Source organism: Rhineura floridana, chromosome 8 (assembly GCF_030035675.1).
Source record: "Rhineura floridana isolate rRhiFlo1 chromosome 8, rRhiFlo1.hap2, whole genome shotgun sequence".
NCBI classification, from domain to species: Eukaryota; Metazoa; Chordata; class Lepidosauria; order Squamata; family Rhineuridae; genus Rhineura; species Rhineura floridana.
Genome location: NC_084487.1, coordinates 65,137,173 through 65,160,611, shown reverse-complemented (window position 1 = coordinate 65,160,611; position 23,439 = coordinate 65,137,173). Strand labels below are relative to the sequence as shown.

Here is a 23,439-nt window from a genome sequence, read left to right as displayed (position 1 = left end):
GAGCCGCCCCAGATAGAGCAGTCTCGGCATGGATGTTGAAGTCCCCCAGTACCAATAGTCTAGGGGACCGCAGCAATACCTCCGAGACTACCTCTGTCAGCTCAGTTAGGGAATTTGTTGGGCAGCAGGGTGGGCGGTACACCAGCAAAATTCCCAGTCTGTCTCTCTGGCCCAGCACAAGGTGGAGACACTCCAAACCAGTTGGCTGTTATAGCCTCGATTCTTCCTTATCCAACTGATTCCCTTTTAAAAAAGTTTATTACCTTCACACATGCACTAATACAACTGTGTTGCATGAAGTGTGTCTATGGGGAAGCACTGGTCCCACAGCAGAACATGAACACTTCTTTTGGGGAGTGCATAGGTGCTGCATAAATGCATCCAACTCATGGAGCTATGGAGGCTGCTGCTTCTATTATTGTTACAGCAGCCTTCCCCAGTCTTTGCCCTAGCAAAAGGATGGTTGTTTGTAGGTTGCCTGCATTTGTTCTGCCAGTAGATTCAAACTGTTGTCTGCGAGAGCCCTGGTATATGTGGTTGTACAGCTAACATCTTAGCTCAATGAAGAGGAGAGCAGTAACTCGCCACTGAGTTCCTGCTCTCTTTTCCACTAACCCAGAGTTAGCTATACTGAAGGAGAACAGCTATTTGTGGCAAGATGCTTCAGCATGAAAAAGAGTATAAAAATGTGCCAAGGGATATAATCATGCTGCTTCCAACTTTGCCATATGTTGATTGTTGACTTTGAAGCACAGTTAATAAGGGGCAGTGCAGGTGGTTGCGCCATGTCAGTGTGGCAGTGGAACCTGCTCTGGGTTTTAGGCTGAACTCCAAGCACCTTGACAGTTCAGACTAAAACCTGGATCCGATTCCACTGCCCCACTAACATGGAGTCACCAGCTGCCACTGATAAGGGGTCAGCTCTAAAAGAAACATTGTGATTGCTGAGTGGCACCTATGTTGTTAAAATTCCTTGGGAATGACAGTCACTGTAATACTAGCTCTGTTTTCTGCTACTGTTATTGTAATTTTAGTGTTGCTGGGAGAGCACTAGATTGCTTTCCCCCAGCCTGGTGCCTTCCAAATGATTCCCACCATCCCTAACCATTGGCCATGCTGGCTGGGGCTGATGGATGTTCCAGTCTAAGGGCACCAGCAACTATTTTAGCTGGCCCATATAATTGCCTTGTTCACCAGCAATCTTAAACACATTTACTAGGAGTAAGTCCCATTGGGCTGTATTTAACTAAATCCTACTCAGAGCAGACCCAACAAAACTAATCAATCAAAGTTAGTCATGTCTATTAACATCAATGGGTCTATTCTAATAGGACTATCACTGAATGCCATCCATTGAATTCAATGGGTTCTATTGAATAAAGGCTCATAAGTGGGCAGTTATTGTGTCTCATTACTAATTGATCAATATAGCATGAGAGAACTTCACACAGGTAATTTCTCATCCTGGTAATGGTTCATCCCTCTACATAAGGGGTGAAGAACATGCCGCCCCAGATGTTGTTGGGGACACCACTCCTGAAAAAGTCCACCCTGGACCCAGTAGTTTGTGACAACTACTGCCCAGTTGCAAATACCCCGTTCTTAGGGAAGGTGATTGAGAGAGTTGTGGCGCTGCATTTGCAAATACTCTTGGATGAAACAGATTATCTTGACCCATTCCAGTCTGGGTTCAGGCCTGTTTATGGGACTGAATTGGCCTTGGTCACCCTCAGAGGGAGGCAATGGTAAACCCCCTCTGAATACCGCTTACCATGAAAACCCTATTCATAGGGTCGCCATAAGTCGGGATCGACTTGAAGGCAGTCCATACATACATATAAATATTACACAGGCACCATCTCTGTTATCTTTTCAACACCTACTGAAGACCTTCCTCTTTCAACAAGCCTTTTAAGTAGAGACCTTATCCCAGTCTGCATCTGAGCTGGAACTGCTTTTTAATATATTTTTAAACCTTCTTTTAAAAAAAAATGTTTTCAAGCTTTTTAAAACGTTTTTAAATCTGTTTTGTTTTAATATGTTTTAATGGTTGTTTTGTTTTATTATATTTTAAAGTCTGTTCTTACGATGTTTTAAAGCGTTAGTGCTTTTGTTTGCTGCCCTGGGCTCCTACTGGGGGAAAGGGTGGGATATCTAATAAATAGTTAAATAAATAAAATAATTAACCCCAGCTGACATGGTTAACAGTTATGAATGATGGAGTTACAGTCCAGCAACATCTGGACAGCTAGAGGTTCTCCTCCTCCCTGCTGAGCAAAAGGCCGAAAAGCAAGCATTTTGGGTTTCTTTCCTCAACATTTAGTAGGCATTTTTCTGATGCAAATACTTGACAAAATTGTCAGCCTTACTACTAGTTTAGTTAATGTTGTTTTGGCAGGGATGGCTAGCATTAATCCAGGAACATGACTCTTGCTATTTCCTTGGTGTTTGTCTAGAAACCACAATTTACCCTGGGTAGTGTCACATCATGCAGTGTCAAAACTCTGAATACTAGTACAACATGAAGTTCTTAGGTTCATTTATGTGTTTAGGCAAACATGCAGACTGTCACTGTTACTAAATTTTATTTAATTTAACTTGAAATTGTCATTTGCAAAATTCAAAACAATGGAAAGTTCAGACTGTTTGCTAGAATATCAATATTCATTATATATTGATCTATCTCTACAAATATTTTGAAGTGTGAGCAAATTTTTCAACTATGTTCTCAAATTTATGTAAGTGGTGATACTTCAGACACCTCCCTACCCACCCCATATTTTATTTGTTTGAGTACACACACACACACACACACACCTTTCTCTCTCTCTCTCTCTCTCTCTCTCTCTCTCTCATATTTTTGTAAGCATTACGCTACCCATGAACACTTCTGCACGAGGCACCTGGTGGCAGTGTCGGCATGCAAGGAGCCTGGGGCACCCAGTGGCACATGGGTGAGTGAGTAAGGGGTGGAAGTGGCTGTGCTGGCTGGGCCTGGCCTTGGTGCATGGGAGGGAGGCTGGGGGGGAAGCTGGCAACCCATGGAGGAAGGGGGAGCACTGGTGACCTGTGGAGGGGTTGACAAGCAAAGCAAGCTGGGGGGAGCCCCAGTGTGTGTGTGTGTGTGTGTGTGTGTGTGTGTGTGTGTGTGTGTGTGTGTGTGTGTGTGTGTGTGTGAGAGAGAGAGAGAGAGAGAGAGAGAGAGAGAGAGAGAGAAATGACAGTAGCTCAGTGGTAGAGCATCTGCCTTGCATGCAGTAGGGCTGGGAGAGAACCCTGCCTGAAACCCTGGAGAGACCGTACCAATCAGTGTTGACGGTAATGAACTAGATGGACCAATGGTCTGATTCAGTACAAGGCAGCTTCCTATGTTCCTATACACCCTCATGAAAATTCCAGCTGCAACATAAATGTAAAAAGAACTATAATTACACCTAACTTTAGTTATCCAGCCTTTTAAAATATTGATTAATAGAAATGTAAAGGGTCATCATTGTGTGATGGTAATACTTTCCTTTGAAAAGCTGTTTTTCCTTATGGATTGCCATCTGTGCAACCTTTTGCCAGGAAATATTTATCCTGCTTAATGTGGTCACCATGGAGGTGAAGCTGTGGAATACACACTGATCTTCTGAACACCAAGAAGAAAACACACATTCTTTCTCCTAATCAATGCTCTCCCTTTTCTTTATCAAACACTTTATCTAAGCTTTTCTTTCTTTGATTTGTGTGCCTTAAATTACACATTTTAGAAATCAATTTTAAGTGACCTAATTACGGGAATCGCATTACAAATTCCTCTGGATTAGAATCCAACAATCTCTACATTTTAAAATGAGATCAGCATTTCATTTTACACTGAATGTACAGCTTGGTTTTGGGGCCCACTGTAATCTACAGAGCATATAATTATAACCAAGACACTGACTTTAATCATTCTCAAATCAAGTACTTTAAAATTCTACACAGATCAAGATTTTAAAAAGAAATGCTTTAAGACTCTTGAAACCACATGGACAGAATTTTATTTAATTCACTAGAATGCACAAACAAGCAGTGTTAAACAGCAAATACAAAAGCAAATTATTTTTCCTACCTGTATTAAGGTAAGCACAACATCCCTTTGGGCCAAAATGTATTAAGGGTGACACCAATGAGTTCAGATTACATATTTTGCTAACAAATTTTTAAAGTACTAATGTAATGTAGTGCTGGGTTTGCAATGCAAAACTTAATTTTAAAAATAAACACAGCATCAATGTTTCTGCCTTGTAATTTAATTATAGAAATGAAGAGTGCAACAGGGTTCTTCAGTTGCAGTCTCAAGGATGACAGTGATATCAACAGGCATTCAACTGAGAGAGTGCATTATAGTGACTGTTAGAGTGTCAGACCTGATGGGTGTTCAAATCCAGCCATTAAGTTCTCTGAGTGAGCTTGGGCCAGTCACTGTGTCTCAGCCTAGTCCACATCACAGGTTCAGGGGATGGTCTGTATCTTGGTGCCTGTAGCTCATCTACCGTGCATGCACAAGGTTCCCAGCATCTCCAGGTAGGGCTGGAAGAGACTCCTGCCTGAAACCCTGGAGAGTCGCTGCCACTCATTGTAGACAATACTGAGCTGGTTGAACTAATGGTCTGACTCAGTATAAGGCCGCTTCCAATGTTCCTATGTTGTTGTGAGGGCATAAGGGAAGAACCATATACACTATCCTGTGCTCCTTGAAGGAAAGGTGAAGTAGAAATGTAACTAATAATCAGTGCCATGAAGAATTAGTTGTCGTTAGGGATATACTGTCCTCCCAATACAAACAGCTGTAATTCAAAATAAGTCTACAAGAAAGGAACTGAATCTGAAGTTTAAATCAAGGTCACAAGACAGGAGCCACAGTTGTTGAATTTCCTATTATATGTAATTCTTAAAGGCACAGGTCTCTCTAAGACTGCACACACACCATACACTTAAAGCTCTTCTTCCGTTCTCCCAAGAAACCTGGGACCTGTAGTTTGTTAAGGGTGCTGGGCATTGTAGCTCTGTCAGGGATAAACTATAGTTCCCAAGACTCCTTAGCAGGAAAAATGTTCTCTAAATGCATGGTGGGTACGTGGGGTAAGGTTATAGATCTGGCAGCCATATCTCCACACTGGCTCCATAGTCTTCAGTCCCCATAGTCTTCTTTTAAGAGCTGCCTCTTCTGTTTTATCTCACTCCATTGTTTAATATGTTTCTTTACGCCTGGGCTTTCTCCTCCTCAGTTTCCCTAGACTTCGGGACCTCCTCCCAGTAAGCTTTCCATTCCATAGTACAGGGCAAAGAACGTGGGGCTCTCCAGATGTTATGAGACTTCAGCTCCCATCATCCCCAGCTAGCAAGGACAACAATCAGGGATTATGTGAGTTTTAGTTCAGCAACTGGCGGGCCACCTATTTCTCACCCCTGGCTTAGTATGATCTTCCTTCCATAAGGTCTGTGTGAGGGTTTACTCTCGGTCAAATTGCCAGCTTTTTCTTTTCTCATGGAAACCAGATTGCAAACATTCTGACAGTTTGGGATGTGTTTGATTATTCCATGGCATTACACCAGCTCAATCAGTCAGTATCAGAAACTTTCACCACTGCAGCACAATGAAATATAGATTGCTATTACAAGAACAGCAGCTTTCAAATCAGAGTTGGTTTGGTACATGTGTACGCGCCTTTTCTCATCTTGCCAGAGCCTGTGTTGTAGTGGAAGCTTTATGGGGAAGGGAGGAGGGTCAAGAGCCACCAAAAAGTAATCCACAGCACCTCTGCCACTGTCAGTGTAGACAGTATCCATCAGTAAGGAGCAGTCAAAAGCAACACATAGGAGACATTAGCAGCTGTATTGGTAACGCTAGACAGCTAAATAAGTAAATAGCAATGAAGACTGAATACTCCAGATCACAATAACCTTTTCGCGCTGGAATAGTCAAACTGTGACAAAGGAGCAGATCCCCACCCCCGCTTCTAATGCTTGCTTAATCTCCACACTGATGGCTGGTCTGGAATGTGGGGGCTGCATATTTATTTGTGGCGAGAGTGGTCTACCTTTAAAACCTGCCATTTTGGTGTAGTTACCTCGCGTCCCTGATCGCCAGGCAATGGGATCCTGACGACCTTTATACCGTGCTAATCCTGCTCCTCGGTCTCCTCAAAGCGGCAGAGAAGCCCACACGCTCTCGCACAAAGTTTCCATCCTCCCCTTCTTTCCTGCACCTCCCCAAACCCCCACTCGCTGCTTCAAGTCTACCTCCGCGCTAATATGGAGCGCTCGTGGGCTCCATTCGTTGCCCTTTCAGGTGCAGTAATAGCAGCCGAACACGGAACATCAAGAGTTCAAGGTGCTGCCCGCACGTCGCTGCTGCTGCTCCTTTGGCGAGTTGCTTGCCTCCTCTGCGTGGGACCCTGCGTGGGCTAAAATAGCCCCTTCGGCCAAAGGCAGAGGACAAGCAGGGAGGCTCTCGGGGATGGGTTTGCCTCCAGGACAGGCGCGCTCTCTGCAGCCTTCCGTGGAAGCAGCAGGGCTGAAATGGCAACGGGCAGAGAGGGCATCCTCCGAGGCTGCCGCTGCGAGGAAGGCAAGGCAGGGGACGCTGGGCCTGAGGCGGTGGAGCCGCTGGGCCTGGGGCGCTTACCTCTGTCCAAAGTGAGTGGCTGGACCACTGTCAGCGTCGTCGCCATATCTGCAGAGCCGCCGAGGCTGAAATGACGCTCGGCTCCAGCATCGGGAGTGTGATTGGAAGCGGGAGGGGGGGACGAGGGTGGGGCTGCGGGAGGAGGGGTGGGCAGAGGGGAGGCGCGCGTGGTGTGCGTGTGTGAGAGAGGGGGGGCAGTGAGGATGGCGCGAGCGAGCGAGCTGGCGCACAAGGGCGATGCTAGGAGACGCCGCCGAACAGCCGTGCTGCTGCCAACCGGGCAGGAATAGGGCTTGCTGGGAAAGAGCGGCTGTTAGGGGTCATCCCGAGGCCAGTTGTATCCCTGGGCAACAGCTAGGGCGTTAGCTGAGTTTGAGGTAGACATGCGAAGACTCCCTGGAGCAGCTTGAAGAAACCCAGCGCTTAGAATCCGCTTCTCTTCTCCCTTCCAGCTTCTTAGCAATGGTGGTTTTAGACCCTGGACAGTGGTCTTTCGGATGCCACCCCTTTGGACGGCCGTGTGAACATAAGAACATAAGAAGAGCCTGCTGGATCAGGCCAGTGGCCCATCTAGTCCAGCATCCTGTTCTCACAGTGGCCAACCAGGTGCCTGGGGGAAGCCCGCAAGCAGGACCCGAGTGCAAGAACACTCTCCCCTCCTGAGGCTTTCGGCAACTGGTTTTCAGAAGCATGCCGGCTCTGACTAGGGTGGCAGAGCACAGCCATCACGGCTAGTAGCCATTGATAGCCCTGTCCTCCATGAATTTGTCTAATCTTCTTTTAAAGCCATCCAAGCTGGTGGCCATTACTGCATCTTGTGGGAGCAAATTCCATAGTTTAACTATGTGCTGAGTAAAGAAGTACTTCCTTTTGTCTGTCCTGAATCTTCCAACGTTCAGCTTCTTTGAATGTCCACGAGTTCTAGTATTATGAGAGAGGGAGAAGAACTTTTCTCTATCCACTTTCTCAATGCCATGCATAATTTTATACCCTTCTATCATGTCTCCTCTGACCCGCCTTTTCTCTAAACTAAAAAGCCCCAAATGCTGCAACCTTTCCTCGTAAGGGAGTCGCTCCATCCCCTTGATCATTCTGGTTGCCCTCTTCTGAACCTTTTCCAACTCTATAATATCCTTTTAGAGATGAGGCGACCAGAACTGTACACAGTATTCCAAATGCGGCCGCACCATAGATTTATACAACGGCATTATGATATCGGCTGTTTTATTTTCAATACCTTTCCTAATTATCCCTAGCATGGAATTTGCCTTTTTCACAGCTGCCGCACACTGGGTCGACATTTTCATCGTGCTGTCCACTACAACCCCGAGGTCTCTCTCCTGGTCGGTCACCACCAGTTCAGACCCCATGAGCGTATATGTGAAATTCAGATTTTTTGCTCCAATATGCATAATTTTACACTTGTTTATATTGAATTGCATTTGCCATTTTTCCGCCCATTCACTCAGTTTGGAGAGGTCTTTTTGGAGCTCTTCGCAATCCCTTTTTGTTTTAACAACCCTGAACAATTTAGTGTCGTCAGCAAACTTGGCCACTTCACTGCTCACTCCTAATTCTAGGTCATTAATGAACAAGTTGAAAAGTACAGGTCCCAATACCGATCCTTGAGGGACTCCACTTTCTACAGCCCTCCATTGGGAGGACTGTCCGTTTATTCCTACTCTCTGCTTTCTGCTTCTTAACCAATTCCTTATCCACAAGAGGACCTCTCCTCTTATTCCATGACTGCTGAGCTTCCTCAGAAGTCTTTGGTGAGGTACCTTGTCAAACACTTTTTGAAAGTCTAAGTACACTATGTCCACTGGATCACCTCTATCTATATGCTTGTTGACACTCTCAAAGAATTCTAATAGGTTACTGAGACAGGACTTTCCCTTGCAGAAGCCATGCTGGCTCTGCTTCAGCAAGGCTTGTTCTTCTATGTGCTTAGTTAATCTAGTTTTAATAATACTTTCTACCAGTTTTCCAGGGACAGAAGTTAAGCTAACTGGCCTGTAATTTCCGGGATCCCCTCTGGATCCCTTTTTGAAGATTGGCATTACATTTGCCACTTTCCAGTCCTCAGGCACGGAGGAGGACCCGAGGGACAAGTTACGTATTTTAGTTAGCAGATCAGCAATTTCACATTTGAGTTCTTTGAGAACTCTCGGGTGGATGCCATCCGGGCCCGGTGATTTGTCAGTTTTTATATTGTCCATTAAGCTTAGAACTTCCTCTCTCGTTACCACTATTTGTCTCAGTTCCTCAGAATCCCTTCCTTTAAACATTAGTTCAGGTTCAGGGATTTGCCCTATATCTTCCACTGTGAAGACAGATGCAAAGAATTCATTTAGCTTCTCTGCAATCTCCTTATCGTCCTTTAGTACACCTTTGACTCCCTTATCATCCAAGGGTCCAATCGCCTCCCTAGATGGTCTCCTGCTTTGAATGTATTTATAGAAGTTTTTGTTGTTGGTTTTTATGTTCTTAGCAATGTGCTCCTCAAATTCTTTTTTAGCATCCCTTATTGTCTTCTTGCATTTCTTTTGCCAGAGTTTGTGTTCTTTTTTATTTTCTTCATTCGGACAAGACTTCCATTTTCTGAAGGAAGACTTTTTGCCTCTAAGAGCTTCCTTGACTTTGCTCGTTAACCATGCTGGCATCTTCTTGGCCCTGGCGGTACCTTTTCTGATCTGCGGTATGCACTCCAGTTGAGCTTCTAATATAGTTTTTTTAAACAACTTCCAAGCATTTTTGAGTGATGTGACCCTCTGGACTTTGTTTTTCAGCTTTCTTTTTACCAGTCCCCTCATTTCTGTGAAGTTTCCTCTTTTGAAGTCAAATGTGACTGTGTTGGATTTTCTTGGCAATTGGCCATTTACATGTATGTTTAATTTAATAGCACTGTGGTTACTGCTCCCAATCGGTTCAACAACACTTACATCTCGCACCAGGTCCCGGTCCCCACTGAGGATTAAGTCCAGGGTTGCCGTCCCTCTGGTCGGTTCCATGACCAACTGGTCTAGGGAACAGTCATTTAGAATATCTAGAAACTTGTATTGTATTACTTCAGTTGCAGAGCGCAGAATTAACACTTCACCACCACCATTCCATGCTTTATAACTGCTTCTACATTCCTGCCAAACCTGCTTTTTAAAAAGAAATACTCTGAGCATGTGTAGTTTTTCACTTTAAACTCATTTATATCATAGCTCGATGACTACAGTAATAAAATGGGGGGAGTGCTTCTGCTGCCCTGATGCTGAAACAGGTTTAAGCACCAATTTGTTGTAGAAATTATTAAAATAGCCTACCTCTTGACTATAAAATGTTTTTTAAAAAGCGTAAAAAGGATGTTGCCATCATCACCTCCAATGGGCCCTGGGGCCATGCCCATGCCAGCCTAGATGCAGACACAGGATATATTTGCTGCTGTTGCCATCATCTGGCATGGTCATCTGGATGGCCATGGGGAGGAGGGACAGGGTTTTGGAGGCCTAGACTTTGGCTCCGTCACTGCCCTTATCACAAGCCACATTAGGTCAGATGCCACAATGTCCCTCAAACATGGGCAAACAAAGCTACTAGACCATATGACAACTAGAAACCACTTGGAGCATGACCATGTGAATCAAAGAATCACAGAAGGTTGTCCTTGCCAACAAGTCCACCTGTGACACTTTAGCACTGACAGATCAAGTAACTCACATCATGCAGACTGCCGGGAATACCACAAGCAGGAAGCAGTAATGAACATTGCAAAGCAGCATGCCCGTGTGCTTATGCAGAGCAGAGATAAACCCAGATGACTCAACCAAATCTACAAAGCAACATATACAGGGAAAGCTCTGTCCTCTGCAAACGCTAGATGTGATTACAAGAATGGAACAAATCCCAGTGGATCAGATCTTCATATATATAGTGCCTTGCAAAAGTAATCTGACCCCTGACCAATGCTCTCATATTACTGAATTACAAATGGTATATTGTAATTTCATTCTGTATGATACTTATTTTATTTATTTACTGAAATTCAAAATCAATTATTGTAACATGACATTGGTTTTATGTTGGGAAATGTTTCTAAGAAACATGAAAAACTGAAACATGTGGCTTCCATACGTATACAGCCCCTGTGCTGTGGAAGCTCCCAGTTTACACAGATAAATGAAATTGCCCTATTGAGGACACAGTTACCTTACCCTTGGCCTCCACCTGTGAACCATTCAAGTTGCTGTCACATTGTCAGGATATAAACCCCACTGTTAAAGGATCATTGGTCAGGCTGTGGATCTGAAGGAAAATGAAGACCAAAGAGCATTCTACAGAAGTGAGAGATAATGTAATACAAATGCATAGATTAGGAAAAGGGTACAAAACAATGTCCAAGTGTTTGGATATCCCAGTGAGCATATCCAATAATCAGGAAGTGGAAGCTGCATCACACCACCCAGACATTGCCAAGAAAAGGCCGTCCCTTAAAACTCAGTGCTCGAACAAGAAGAAGACTTGTGAGAGAAGCCACAGAGAGGCCAACAATCACTTTGAAGGAGCTACAGAGTTCAGTGGCTGGGAGTGGAGTAATGGTGCACCAATCAACCATATCAAGAGCTCTGCATAACACTGCCCTGTATGGGAGGGTGGCAAGAAAGAAGCTGTTACTCAAAAAGTACCATCTGAAAGCATGTCTGAAGTTTGCCAGAAAGCATGAAAGTGTCCCAGCTGCGATGTGGGAAAAGGTGTTGTGGTCAGATGAGACGAAGATAGCGCTTTTTGGCCAAAATTAAAGAGCTGTGTGGTGCACACCTAACACTGCCCATGCCTCAAGACACACCATCCCTACAGTGAAGTATGGTGGTGGCAGCATTATGCTGTGGGGATGCTTCTCTTCAGCAGGGACTGGGCATCTTGTTAAAATTGAAGGAAGAATGGATGGAGCAAAATACAGGGGAATACTGCCAGAGAACCTACTTCAGTCCACTAAAAAACAAGCTTGGGAGGAAATGATCCCAAGCACAAGGCCAAAGCAACATTAGAGTGGCTCAAGAACAAAAAGGTAAATATCCTACAGTGCCCAGTCAAAGTCCTGATTTCAATCCCATTGAGAATATGTGGCGCTCTTTGAAAATTGCAGTCCACAAGTGACATTCAACCAACCTGAATGACCTGGAGCGAATCTGCCGAGAATAATAGGCCAAAATCCCCCTGACACTGTATGCAAAGCTGGTACATACCTACCCCAAAAGACTTAAAGCTGTTATTGCAGCAAAAGGTGGCTCTACCAAATATTGTGTGTTGGTTGAATACTTAAGCAAGCAACATGTTTCAGTTTTTTATGTTTCTAACAAGCATTTCCCAACGTAAAACCAATGTCACGTTACAATAATTGATTTTCAGTTTCAGTGTTTCAAAATAAATATAAAGAATGAAATTACAATGTACCATTTGTAATTCAGTAATATGAGAGCATTGGTCAGGGGTCTGATTACTTTTGCAAGTCACTGTACATACATACTTGCACACAAATAAGATGCACCGGCAACTCTGAGGAGGAAAATCAACAAAGTTTTGTAGCACCTTAAACACTAAGAAATTGTATTATGGCATTGTAGAGGAAGAGACAGAGGGCCAGGCTTGGGGGAGGGGGGTGGAAAACTGACCGAGTGCATAATCACAGACATCTCAGACACACTTGCACACACTGCAGTGCACATCGCAGCTTGTACACATCGCAGTTGCATAACATGCTTAAGACAGATGTGCAGTCCCTCTCTGTGGATATCCATACTATGAGAATCAGACATACAGTTACATGCTTGAGAAACAGCTGTGCTACTGTTGCTGTCTCTTATGATATCTTAAAGACTAACACATGTACCATGAGACTTCATAGACTAGAGCCTAATTCATCAAGTGCAGATTTGTCTGTATACAAAGTGATATGGAGTCAAAAGTTCACAGATAGAAGATGCACATTGAGATATGTCTGTGAAGCCAGACGTAAGGCCACATTCACACCATTACATTTATTCCACTTCAAACAGGCCTGGCTTCCCCCAAAGAATCCTGGGAAGTGTAGTTTGTGAAGGGTGCTAAGAGTTGTTAGGAGTCTCCTAATCTCCTCACAGAACTATAATTCACGGAGTAGTTTAACAGTCAGTCCCTCTCCCCAGAAAACTACACTTCCCAGGATTCTTTGGGGGAAGCCAGGACTGTTTAAAATTGAATAATAGTGGAATAAATGTATGGTGGGAATGTGGTCTCATTGACACACAGATAATTATGGCCTCACTGAGTGATCTATTCCTGCATTAGCTGTTGGTGACCATGAGGAGTTCAGAAGTATCAGCTTTCACTGTTAAACAAACACAATTCCAGACTTGGGAAACTGTGGTTTGTTGAAACTATGGTTTAATCAAACAAGTCAGGAGAAGTTTTAGATCCAGTTTCTATAGTTACTTTTTCATAACACTTATTTTTAAACTGGAGCACACATCAATTCCTGTTGCCATTATTATAATAACACTCTCTGAAAGCCATCTGCTTAAGGCTCTCAAAATTGCACTATTTTGATTAGCTTAGAGTTCACAGTAGAAGTTGTCATATTTGCCTTCAAGCTGACCCACATTCTGTTCCATGCTGGAAAATAAAAATTCTAATGACTGCAGCACTGCTGATGGGTTTACAATAAAAGACTTTTCCCCAGCTGATGTAAACAGTTCCAGGACTAAGATGTGTTCAAAAAGGCACTCTTAGTAGTACATAATTGAATCTTTCCTGCTGGTGTTGGGGAAAATGAGCTCATTGACACAGAGCATGTCAGTTATAATAAAACATGGCAACATCTAGTTTCCACTGTGTCTGCCTCTATTGGTGCTTTTAAAGGCCAACATAATTTAGTGAATTGAGGACTAAGAATCAGACTACATGTTAGTATGTGGTTCTGCATCATATATGAGGGACTGTTCAGTTACATATCATTGTGTTCCTGTTGTCACACATTGACTGGAGCTTCCATGTATGGCTAATGTTGGGCATCATCAGTTTGCACCACCTGATTAGTGGGTGGCAACTTAGTTGTCAGGTATGCTGTTGCTGTTGCTATAGCTTTCTAATACTATTCTTGCACTCTGGACTTTGCTGATGGAGGACAGTAAGAGCATGACTAGGGTCAAACTACATGGAATGCTCAATCGTGAATATTTCCTCCAATGTATTATTATTATTATTATTATTATTATTATTATTATTATTATTATTATTATTATTATTATTATTAACCAAAGCAGCAAGAGAAAGATGTCATGTGGAAGTGGACACATGTATTTTCCAGTAGGCATTTTTTAAAATCAATGCATACAGGTACTCATACCTTTTCCCCATGGGACAAAAACAGTTAGAGAGGATGGTTTTCATAGGAAAAGACATAAGCACCTCTTCCCCATCACACAAGTGATTCTATCTGCTGTTGCCATGTGTTCTCTTCTACACCTGTTGGCTTTCATTTGTACAGAAAGAATACATCTTTAGGGGTCTGCCACTGCCATGGGTAGATTACCCTTGTACTATGGGAAATTACAAACATACAGCAGTCCAGAGTGTTGACTCAAAGACTGTGCAGTTTGTTACAAAAGTGGAAGAGTAATTAATATGCAGGTTGCTGCAGAAAATAATTGTATAGGCAGCATTCGAACTGTACTAGCAATTTCTTGTTAAAGCTGAGGGACAGTTGAGGTATGAGAACCCTAATGCCAAATTATACAGCCACAAAAGTGACTGTATACTATAGCCAGTGTGGATTTTTCACATTCTGCAATGTTACATTGAAAATACCCCCATGCCATTCTGATCCTTCCCATAAGATCATTTCAAAACACAATCTACAAAACTTATAGTCCTGAACTCAGAAACGCTTGCTTAACAACCCTCTCAATTTTCATGGCAATAAACAAAACAGTCAGAAAGAATTGAGAGTTCAAAGTCTAAAAAGAGAGAAAAGAACCCAGACCTCTTTTGGACTTTTTTCTCTCAGAGTTCTCATAATCTGTTGAAATTCATTAAATATCAGCCATGTTCACAGAGTACCTGTAATCCTGTTACTGACCTTGCCCCATACTGTGACCTTCATCTTCTGCAGTTTAAAAGTTAAAAAAATGCCTGGCTGATTTTTAATTAATTTAAGAAATTTTGCATTGAACTGAATGATAATGTCGGGCATGCTCAGTAAAAACCAACTGTTAGTGTTCTAAAAGCCAGACTCACGGCTGCTTGGCTTCCCTAATCAGGGGGCCACATCCACACCAGACCTTCACATGAGACAGTAATGGCTTCCCTCAGAGAATCCTGGGAAGTGCAGTTTGTGAAGGGTGCTGAGAGGAGACTCCTATTCCCCTGACAAAGCTCCAGTGGCCAGAGTGGTTTAACAGTCAGCTGCTCTGATTGAAAGTCTGTGAGGAGAACAGGACATCTCCTAGCAACTCTCGGCACCCTTCACTAACTACATTTCCCAGGATTCTTTGAGAGAAGCCATGACTGTCTAAAGTGAAATAAAGGTCTGGTGTGGATGTGGCCAGGGCTGCTTTGGTTTAAATTTGGGTAGGATGCTACATGTGCCTGTTGTAGAATAAAAAGGTGGGGGAAACCCTGAAAACCAATGATACAGTTCACAATGTTTTCCTTTTGGAAAGGAAAGGGGCTTCCCCTCTGCCCAGTGCACATCCATCCAATCTCCTCCCTTTCCCCTCCTCCTACCCTCCCTGCCTCTCCCCCGGGTCAGTGTTTGACTATGACCTGGGAGACCAGGGTTCGAATCCCCATACAGCCATGAAGCTCACAGGGTGACCTTGGGCCAGTCACTGCCTCTCAGCCTCAGAGGAAGGCAATGGTAAAACCACCTCTGAATACTATTTACCATAAAAACCTTATAAAATTCATAGGGTCATCATAAGTCGTGATCGACTTGAAGGCAGTCCATTTCCATTTTCAAACATGATTGCACAGAAATAAATCCCATTGAACTCAAAAAGTATGCAACTGATCAAACCCACCCTCCCTTCTCTTCCCTCCTATCCCCTCCCTCTTGCCCCTCCCCTCCAATCCCCTCTCCACCCATCCCCACCCCCTCCCTCCTCCTCCCCATGGTCAGTTTTACCTATATTAAGCATGACTGCATGGCAGTAAATACCACTGAACTCAATAAGCATGCAAATGATCAAACCTGCCCTCCCCTGCCCCTTCCTTTGCCCCTCCCGCTCAAATCCCCCTCCCCCTCCTTCTGTTCCCCTCTCCCCTCCATTTCTCCTCTCCTCTCCCCTCCCCTTGTTCCTCCCCCATGGTCAGTTTTACCTATCCTAACCATGATTACATAGGAGTAAATCCCATTGAACTTGATAAGCATGCAAATCATGCTTCAGGAAAGCTGATTTTAATAAACTCAGAACAATTGTGCATACAGCTCCATGGCAAGTGACCCTAATGAGAAAAGGAATCCAAGATGGGTGGGAGTTTCTAAAAAAGGAAATTCTAAAAGTGCAATGGCAAGCAATTGCAACAAGGAAAACGGGGGAAACAGCAGAAGAAGGCAATGTGGCTTCACAAAAAGCTTAGAGATGACCTGAAAACAAAAAAGGACATATACAGGAAGTGGAAAGAAGGCCACGACACAAAAGAAGAGTACAGACAGGTATCACGGAATTGCAGGGATGGTGTCAGGAAGGCTACAGATGAGAATGATCTGAGGTTAGCGAGGGATGCTAAAAGCAACAAAAAAGCTTTCTTCAGGTACGTCCATAGTAAAAGACAGAGAAAGGAAATGGTGGCACAGCTACTCAGTGTGGATGGCAAAATGATAACAGATGACAAAGAAACAGCAAAAGTGCTCAATTCCTACTTTGGCTCAATCTTCTCCCGAAAAAGGGTCTATGACCCTCCCGGGAAACAGGATGTAGAAGGGACAGGATTGGAGCTTGAGATTTATAGACAAACAGTCAAGGAATACCTAATCACTTTGAACCAGTTCAAATCGGCAGGGCCCAGTGCTCTTCAACATTTTTATTAATGACTTGGATGATGAGGTACAGAGCATGCTTATCAAATTTACAAAATTGGGGGGCATAGCTAATACCATGGAAGACAGAAACAAAATTCAAAGGGACCTTGATAGGCTGGAGCATTGGGCTGAAAACAACAGAATGAAATTCAACAGGGATAAATGCAACGTTCTACACTTAGGAAAAAGAAACCAAATGCACAGTTATAAGATGGGGGATACTTGGCTCAGCAATACGACATGCGAGAAGGATCTTGGAATTGTCGTTGATTACAAGCTGAACATGAGCCAACAGTGCGATGTGGCTGTAAAAAAGGCAAATGCTATTTTTGCATATTAAGACTGCAGTCCTATATCCACTTCCCTGAGAGTATGCCCTACTGACCTCAATGAAATATCTAAGTAGACAGCACTTTAAAAATAGCAAGAAAGTAATCATGCTCCCTATTAGGTTTCCATGTAGATTGTACCTACCTGGATAGTTACAGAGAAGTGCATCTGTCGCTTACCTCCCAGACAGACAAGATACCAAGCCATAGCTTGCTTCTCAGATGGACTTGGGATGAAACATCAGTCATACAAAATAACTTATTATGCGTTTCTTTTCCAAATTCTTCCCCCCCACACACACAGTCAGGTTTTCCACAACAGGCCTATATATAAGACATTTGTTTCCTATAAACAATTAAAACAAAATTTCTTTGAATCCTGCACTGATTTTGTATTAATTCAAATTCTCACCTACCTTGAAAATTCCTGTTCAAGTTCTCTTAATACCCAAGAGATCCTCTAAGAACAGTTTGCATTTTGATTTCAGCTGTTTGAGTTCCTGCCAGACCTGTTTAGCTTCATGTTGTCTTGCATTTGCCAATCATCAAGAGAATTCAAGGCTACAAGCAAAATTATTTGAAAAAGGAAGAGCTGTCAGCTCCCCAAACTGATTTTTTTTAATTTATAAGTTTATTTTCCCAATATGTTATATTCTATACATATAACTGAAAAGCTAAAAGATTATATATTTTAATTATTTAAATATACTAAATCCAAGCAAGATGGAGGCACTGTGGGTTGGTGGTTCCTGAGTTCAGATAAATAGTCAGTTGCCTACTTTGGAAGGGGTCCAACTCCCTCTGAAAGAGCAGGTTTGTATTCTGGTGGTGCTCCTGGATCCACCTTTGTCGCTAGAGGCCCAGGTGACCTCAGTGGTTAGGAGTGCCTTTTAGCAGCTTCTGCTGGTAAGACAGCTACGTCTGTTTCTGGACTGGGATAGCCTGACCTCTGTTGTCCATGCACTTGTAACCTTCAGGCTGGATTACTTTAATGTGCAGTATGTGGGGCTGCCCTTGAGGTTGGTCCAGAAGCTCCAGCTGGTGCAAAATGTAGTGGCTCAACTGCTCACTGCGGCATGATATCACCAACATGTTACCCTGCTGCTGAAAGGATTGCACTGTCTGCCCATGACCTTCCCGGTGAAATTCAAGGTTCTAGTTTTGGTGTACAAAGCCGTACACAGCTTGAGACCAGGATACCGGAAAGATCGTCTTACCCCTTACAGTATATACTCAGTCGATCACTGTGCTTTGCAGGTGAGGGCCTCCTCCAGATACCATTTTATCAGGAGGTCCACTTTGCACAACACAGGAAGCAGATCTTTTATGTTGTGGCACCTACCCTTTGGAATTCCCTTCCTTTAAATATTAGACAGGCACCATCTCTATTATCTTATTGACACCTATTGAAGACATTCCTCTTTCAGCAAGCCTTTTAAGTAGAGGCCTTATCCCAGTCTGCGTCTGTATTGGAGTTGCTTTTTAAGATGCTTTTAAAGTTGTTTTTGAAATATGTTTTGTTTAAATATGTTTTTAAAGATGTTTTGTTTTAATATGTTTTAAAGTCTTTTGTTTTTAAAATGTTTTAAAATGCTTGTAGTGTTTCTGTTTGCCACCCTGGGCTCCTTCTGGGAGGAAGAGCGGGATATAAATTTAATAAATAAATAAATAGATTAGAATATTAATTGTGTCTCCATAAGATTTGTGTGTCTGGAGACCACTGAAAGCTACAACTATATCATAATGGGTAAATAATAATTGTCACTCCTTAAATATTATATTGACGTTAGAGGCACAAAAATTTATTTACATTTATATCCCACCTTTCCTCCAAGGAACTTGGGTTATTACCCTCTTATCTGCATGATAACTATTTGAGACAGATTAGGTTGATATGACTGGCCTTAAGACACAAAATGAGTTTCGTGGCTCAGTAAAGATTTGAGCCTGGATTCTCCCACTCCTAATCCAGCACTCTAACCATAGGGAAAGGCTGTAGCTCAGAGGTAGAATACATGCTTTGCATGCAAATAGTTCCAGGTTCAATCACTGGCATCTGTGAATCTAAGGTCTAAAACCCTGGAGAGCTGCTGGCACTCAGTGTAGACCATGAGGAACCTCTAGCCCTCCAGATGTTGTTGAACTACAATTCCCATTAGCCCTAGCAAGCATGGCTAATGGCCGACGATGGTGGGATCAATGGCATAAGGCAGCTTCCTATATTCCTATGCACTACACCACACTGAGTCTCAAAGATATATTTGTTGTTCATTAACATACCATATCTATATGCAGGGATTTCCAAGACCACTCGTTTCTCCAGACCAAGATTGGGGGTATATGTGAGCCCATTCACGCTGGCTCAGTTTGGCTCAGGAGTTGGTTCAGCAACACCTGGAGAGCCCTCCATCTCTGCTCTAGACAACAGTCCTTGACCCAGAAGAGCCCTTCACATGCCATCAGACTCAGCATCATCTAGCAGAAAGAAATAGCTAAAGATTTAAAAATTTGCTGAACTTACAAACTGAGACACAATAGCTTTCTGAACTCATGTTGACTTGAATTCCTACATGTTGAATATAGTAATAATTTAATTCCGTTCCCTACAACAGAGGCTATAGATTAGAGGTAATGCAGGCCCCTTGTATATACAAGGCCCAGGACCAGTCCCTTGTATCTCCACCTAAGTAGATCTCAGGAAATAGGATTGAGAAAGACTTTAATATGATACCTTGGAGAGCTGTTCTCAGTCAGAGTAAACATAGGATCATATGAAACTGCCTTATACTGAGACTACTAATCCGTCTAGCTTAGTATTCTCTACTCTTGATTGGCAGTGACTCTCCAGGGTTTCAGACAAGGGTCTCTCCTGGCCCTTTCTGGAGATTCCGAGTATTGAACATAGGATTTTCTGCATGCAAAGCACATGCTCTACCATTGAACTATGGTCCTTCACCAGGATAGATGCACTAATCAGTTGTCCAACTTGGTATAAGGTAACTTCATATGTTAAGGTGACTCACCTGTCACAGAATCTGAATCTGTCCTGAATATGCTATGAAACATCAAAGATACAAAGAAGCATTTATTTTCTTTCCACAGAGGGTTTCAAAACAATCTAAAAATAATGTCTAAAAAGCCAGTGGAAATGCTATTATGGTGACATCTGGGTCTCAAATGAATTAGAATTCAATTGATCTCAAAATAGGAATATAAATATTTCCCACCAATGCAGAGCTGTCTGCAGCTGTTACTAAAGGGAATTAATTGGTGCACAGTGTAATGCATACACAACCACAAAATAAAAGGTGACCACAGTTAAAGGTTTCCTTCTAAAAAAGTGATTGGAGCAATCTTAGAGAATGGTTTTGTTTTAAACATGTGAATGTGGTCTTGTGGTTTGAACCAGGTACAGATTAGGAATACATTCACTAATAGGCAAAAACCCCTTGCAGTTTAAGAATGCACCTATAGCCAACAGATATTTCCACCAAACTTTAAAAAGCAGCTATAGTGAATGCACCAGGGGAGTGTGAAAGTCCAACCCAATTTGTGTTTGCATTTTGACAAATTTGTAGGGCAGTACAGTATCTCAGACAGGAGTTCAGGTCTCCTGCTCCCCTGGTTCATTCACTATAGCTGCCCAATTTCCCTGCTTTTTAAAATTTGATAGAAATATCTGTTGGCCATATGTTCTTAAACTGCAAGGGTATTTTTTTTTTGCCTATTAGTGAATTTCTCTGTTTTTTTATCAGAGAGGTAAGAAATGGGATCCTGTGCAAGTTTGCTGAGAATGGATTGATCATTTGCATGCTTATTGAGTTCAGTGCGATTTACTCCTTTGCAATCATGCTTAGGATAGGTGAAAATATAGGGGGATGGGGAGGGGAGAAAGAGGAAGGGCAGGGGTAGGGCAGGGAGGGCAGAGGGAAGGGGGGATGGGTGCAGGCAGGAGAGGGAGGGGAGGAGGAGGGCAAGTTTGATAATTTGCATGTTTATTGAGTTCAATGGGATTTACTCCTGTGCAATCGTGCTTAGGATAGCTAAAACTGACCATGGGGGGGAAGGAGAAGAGGGGAGGGAGGGCTGGAGTGGGCAGGGGAAGAGGTAGAAGGAAGAGGGGAGGGGAGGAGGAAGAGAGAGAAGAGGGGAAGGAGGAGAAAGCAGGTCTGGTCATTTGCATGCTTATTGAGTTCATTGGGATTTACTCCTGTGCAATCATGGTGAGGGAGGAGGAGGGGAAAGGAGGGGATAGGGATGGGGAAGGAGGCAAAGGAAGGGGGAGAGAAGGGGCAAGAGGGAGGGGATAGAAGGGAGGAGGGGGAGAGGGCAGGTTTGATCATTTGAATGCTTTTTGAGATCAATGGGATTTACTCCTGTGCAATCATGCTTAGGATAGGTGAAACTGACCTGGAGTAGGGGAAGGTGGGAGGGGAGGGGAGGGAAGGGAAGAGATTGGGTGGGTGGGCACTGGGCAGAGGGGAAGCCCCTTTCCTTTCCAAAAGGAAAACATTGTGAACAGTATTGTTTTTCAGCATTTCCCCCACCTTTTTATTCTACAGCAGGCACATGTAGTCTCTCACCCAAATGTAAACCAAACAGCCATGAAGCTCACTGGGTGACCTTGGGCCAATCATTGACTCTCAGCCTCAGAGGAAGGCAATGGTAAACCACCTCTGAATACCACTTACCATGAAAACACTATTCATAGGGTTGCCATAAGTTGGGATCGACTTGAAGGCAGTACATTTCCATTTTGTCACTGGCCACATACACACCAGACCTTTATTTGACTCTAGATAGTAATGGCTTTGCCCAAAGAATCCTGGGAAGTGTAGTTAGTGAAGGGTGCTGAGAGTTGCTAGGAGATGCCCTCTTCCAGTAATAGAGATTCAATCAGAGTAACTGATTGTTAAGCCACTCTGGCTACTGGAGCTCTGTCAGGGGAATAGGAGTCTCCTTTCAGCACCCTTCACAAACTACACTTCTCAGTATTCTTTGGGGGAAACCAGGACTGTCTAAAGTGAAATAATTGTCTGGTGTGGGTGTGGCCCCCTGATTAGGCAAGCCCAGCAGCTGGGAGTCTAGCTTTTAGTACACTGACAGTTGGTTCTTCCTGAGCATGCCTTTGCTTGTCATTGACTTCAATGCTAAATTTCTTTAACTAATTAAAAATCGGCCAGGCATTTTTTTCACTTTTAAACTGCAAAAGATGAAGCTCAGAGTATGGGGCAAGGTCAGTAATAGGTTTACAAGTATTCTGTGAACATGGCTGATTTTTAACTAATTTCAGCAAATTATGAGAACTCTGACAGAAAAAAGTCCATCGGGGTCTGGATTTTCTCTCTCTCTCGTTTTACACTTTGAACTCTCGATTCTCTCTGACTGTTTTGTGTATCGCCATGAAAACTTAGAGGGTTGTTAAGCAAGTGTTTCTGAGTTCAGGACTATAAGTTTTGTAAGGTTTTGTTTTGAAATGAGTTTATGGGAAGCATCAGAATGGCATGGGGGTATTTTCAATTTAACATTGCGGAATGCGAAAAATCCATGCTGGCTATAGTACACAGCCACTCTGTAAAAACTACAAAGAGCAGATGGCATGAGATTTTTATTTGTAGCAAATAGCCTGTTTTATTCTACTGGGCCAAAATGAATTTAGGCCAGCAGTATTATTCTTCTGGTCAGAGTTTTCTTATAATATTTGAATCCGTAAGAACCCCCGTTTCACATAAAACAATGGTTTGAAAAGCTTTTGATGTATGTTTCCTCCACAACCCTGCATCTCAAGAGCGGAGTTAAAATAAATATGCATGGCCAAGAAATCCAGGGGAGGAAATGTTTCCAAATTATTACAGATTTAAGAGACTTATGGACACTCACATGGCCGTAAGTCTTACTAGATGAAGTGGAACTTATTTCAAAGTAAATATACACAGGATCTTTTAAACTTTCTCTTCAAAACTTGTGCTCAACCATTTCCATTTTAGTTGACGTTGTCAAGGGACAATTGGTAAAGAACTTTTGGTTTGGCAGTGGAGAAAAGCTGTAATAAAAGACTTGTTCAGATTTCAAAAATAGCCATTCAACAGCCAGGGTATTTACCTGTCTCATCTGTCACTGTGACAGCGATGTCACAAGTCCAGGTAACTGGCAGCACTCCAGGTGACCCTTCAACCCCACACCCACTACTCATTAGCTGACAAAGTTAGCTGCACTATAATTTTGAATAAGACTTTTCCAGCAAGACTTGTCTTCCAATAAGAGAAGTTTAAACAAGACATTTCTAGCCCCCAAGTCCTTGTTCAAGCCAGTATCCCTTCCATCAGAATTGTATTATGCAAGGAAAGTTTTGTCCACTTCTTCATATGGAGGTATTAAAGCCTTGGATGTTTTTCCTTTCTCAATGC

The 23,439-nt window shown here is 43.0% G+C and overlaps 1 protein-coding gene across 1 annotated transcript in view; it reads right to left on the bottom strand.

Annotated features, from left to right (window-relative positions):
- LIN7A (lin-7 homolog A, crumbs cell polarity complex component) overlaps positions 1-6,787 on the bottom strand; it is a 45,815-nt gene extending 39,028 nt beyond the window's left edge. The window contains exon 1 of the mRNA XM_061637803.1: positions 6,656-6,787. Coding sequence (XP_061493787.1) covers positions 6,656-6,701 — 46 coding nt within the window. The 5' untranslated portion in view covers positions 6,702-6,787. The remainder of the gene's footprint in view (positions 1-6,655) is intronic.
- Positions 6,788-23,439: the final 16,652 nt, after the last annotated feature.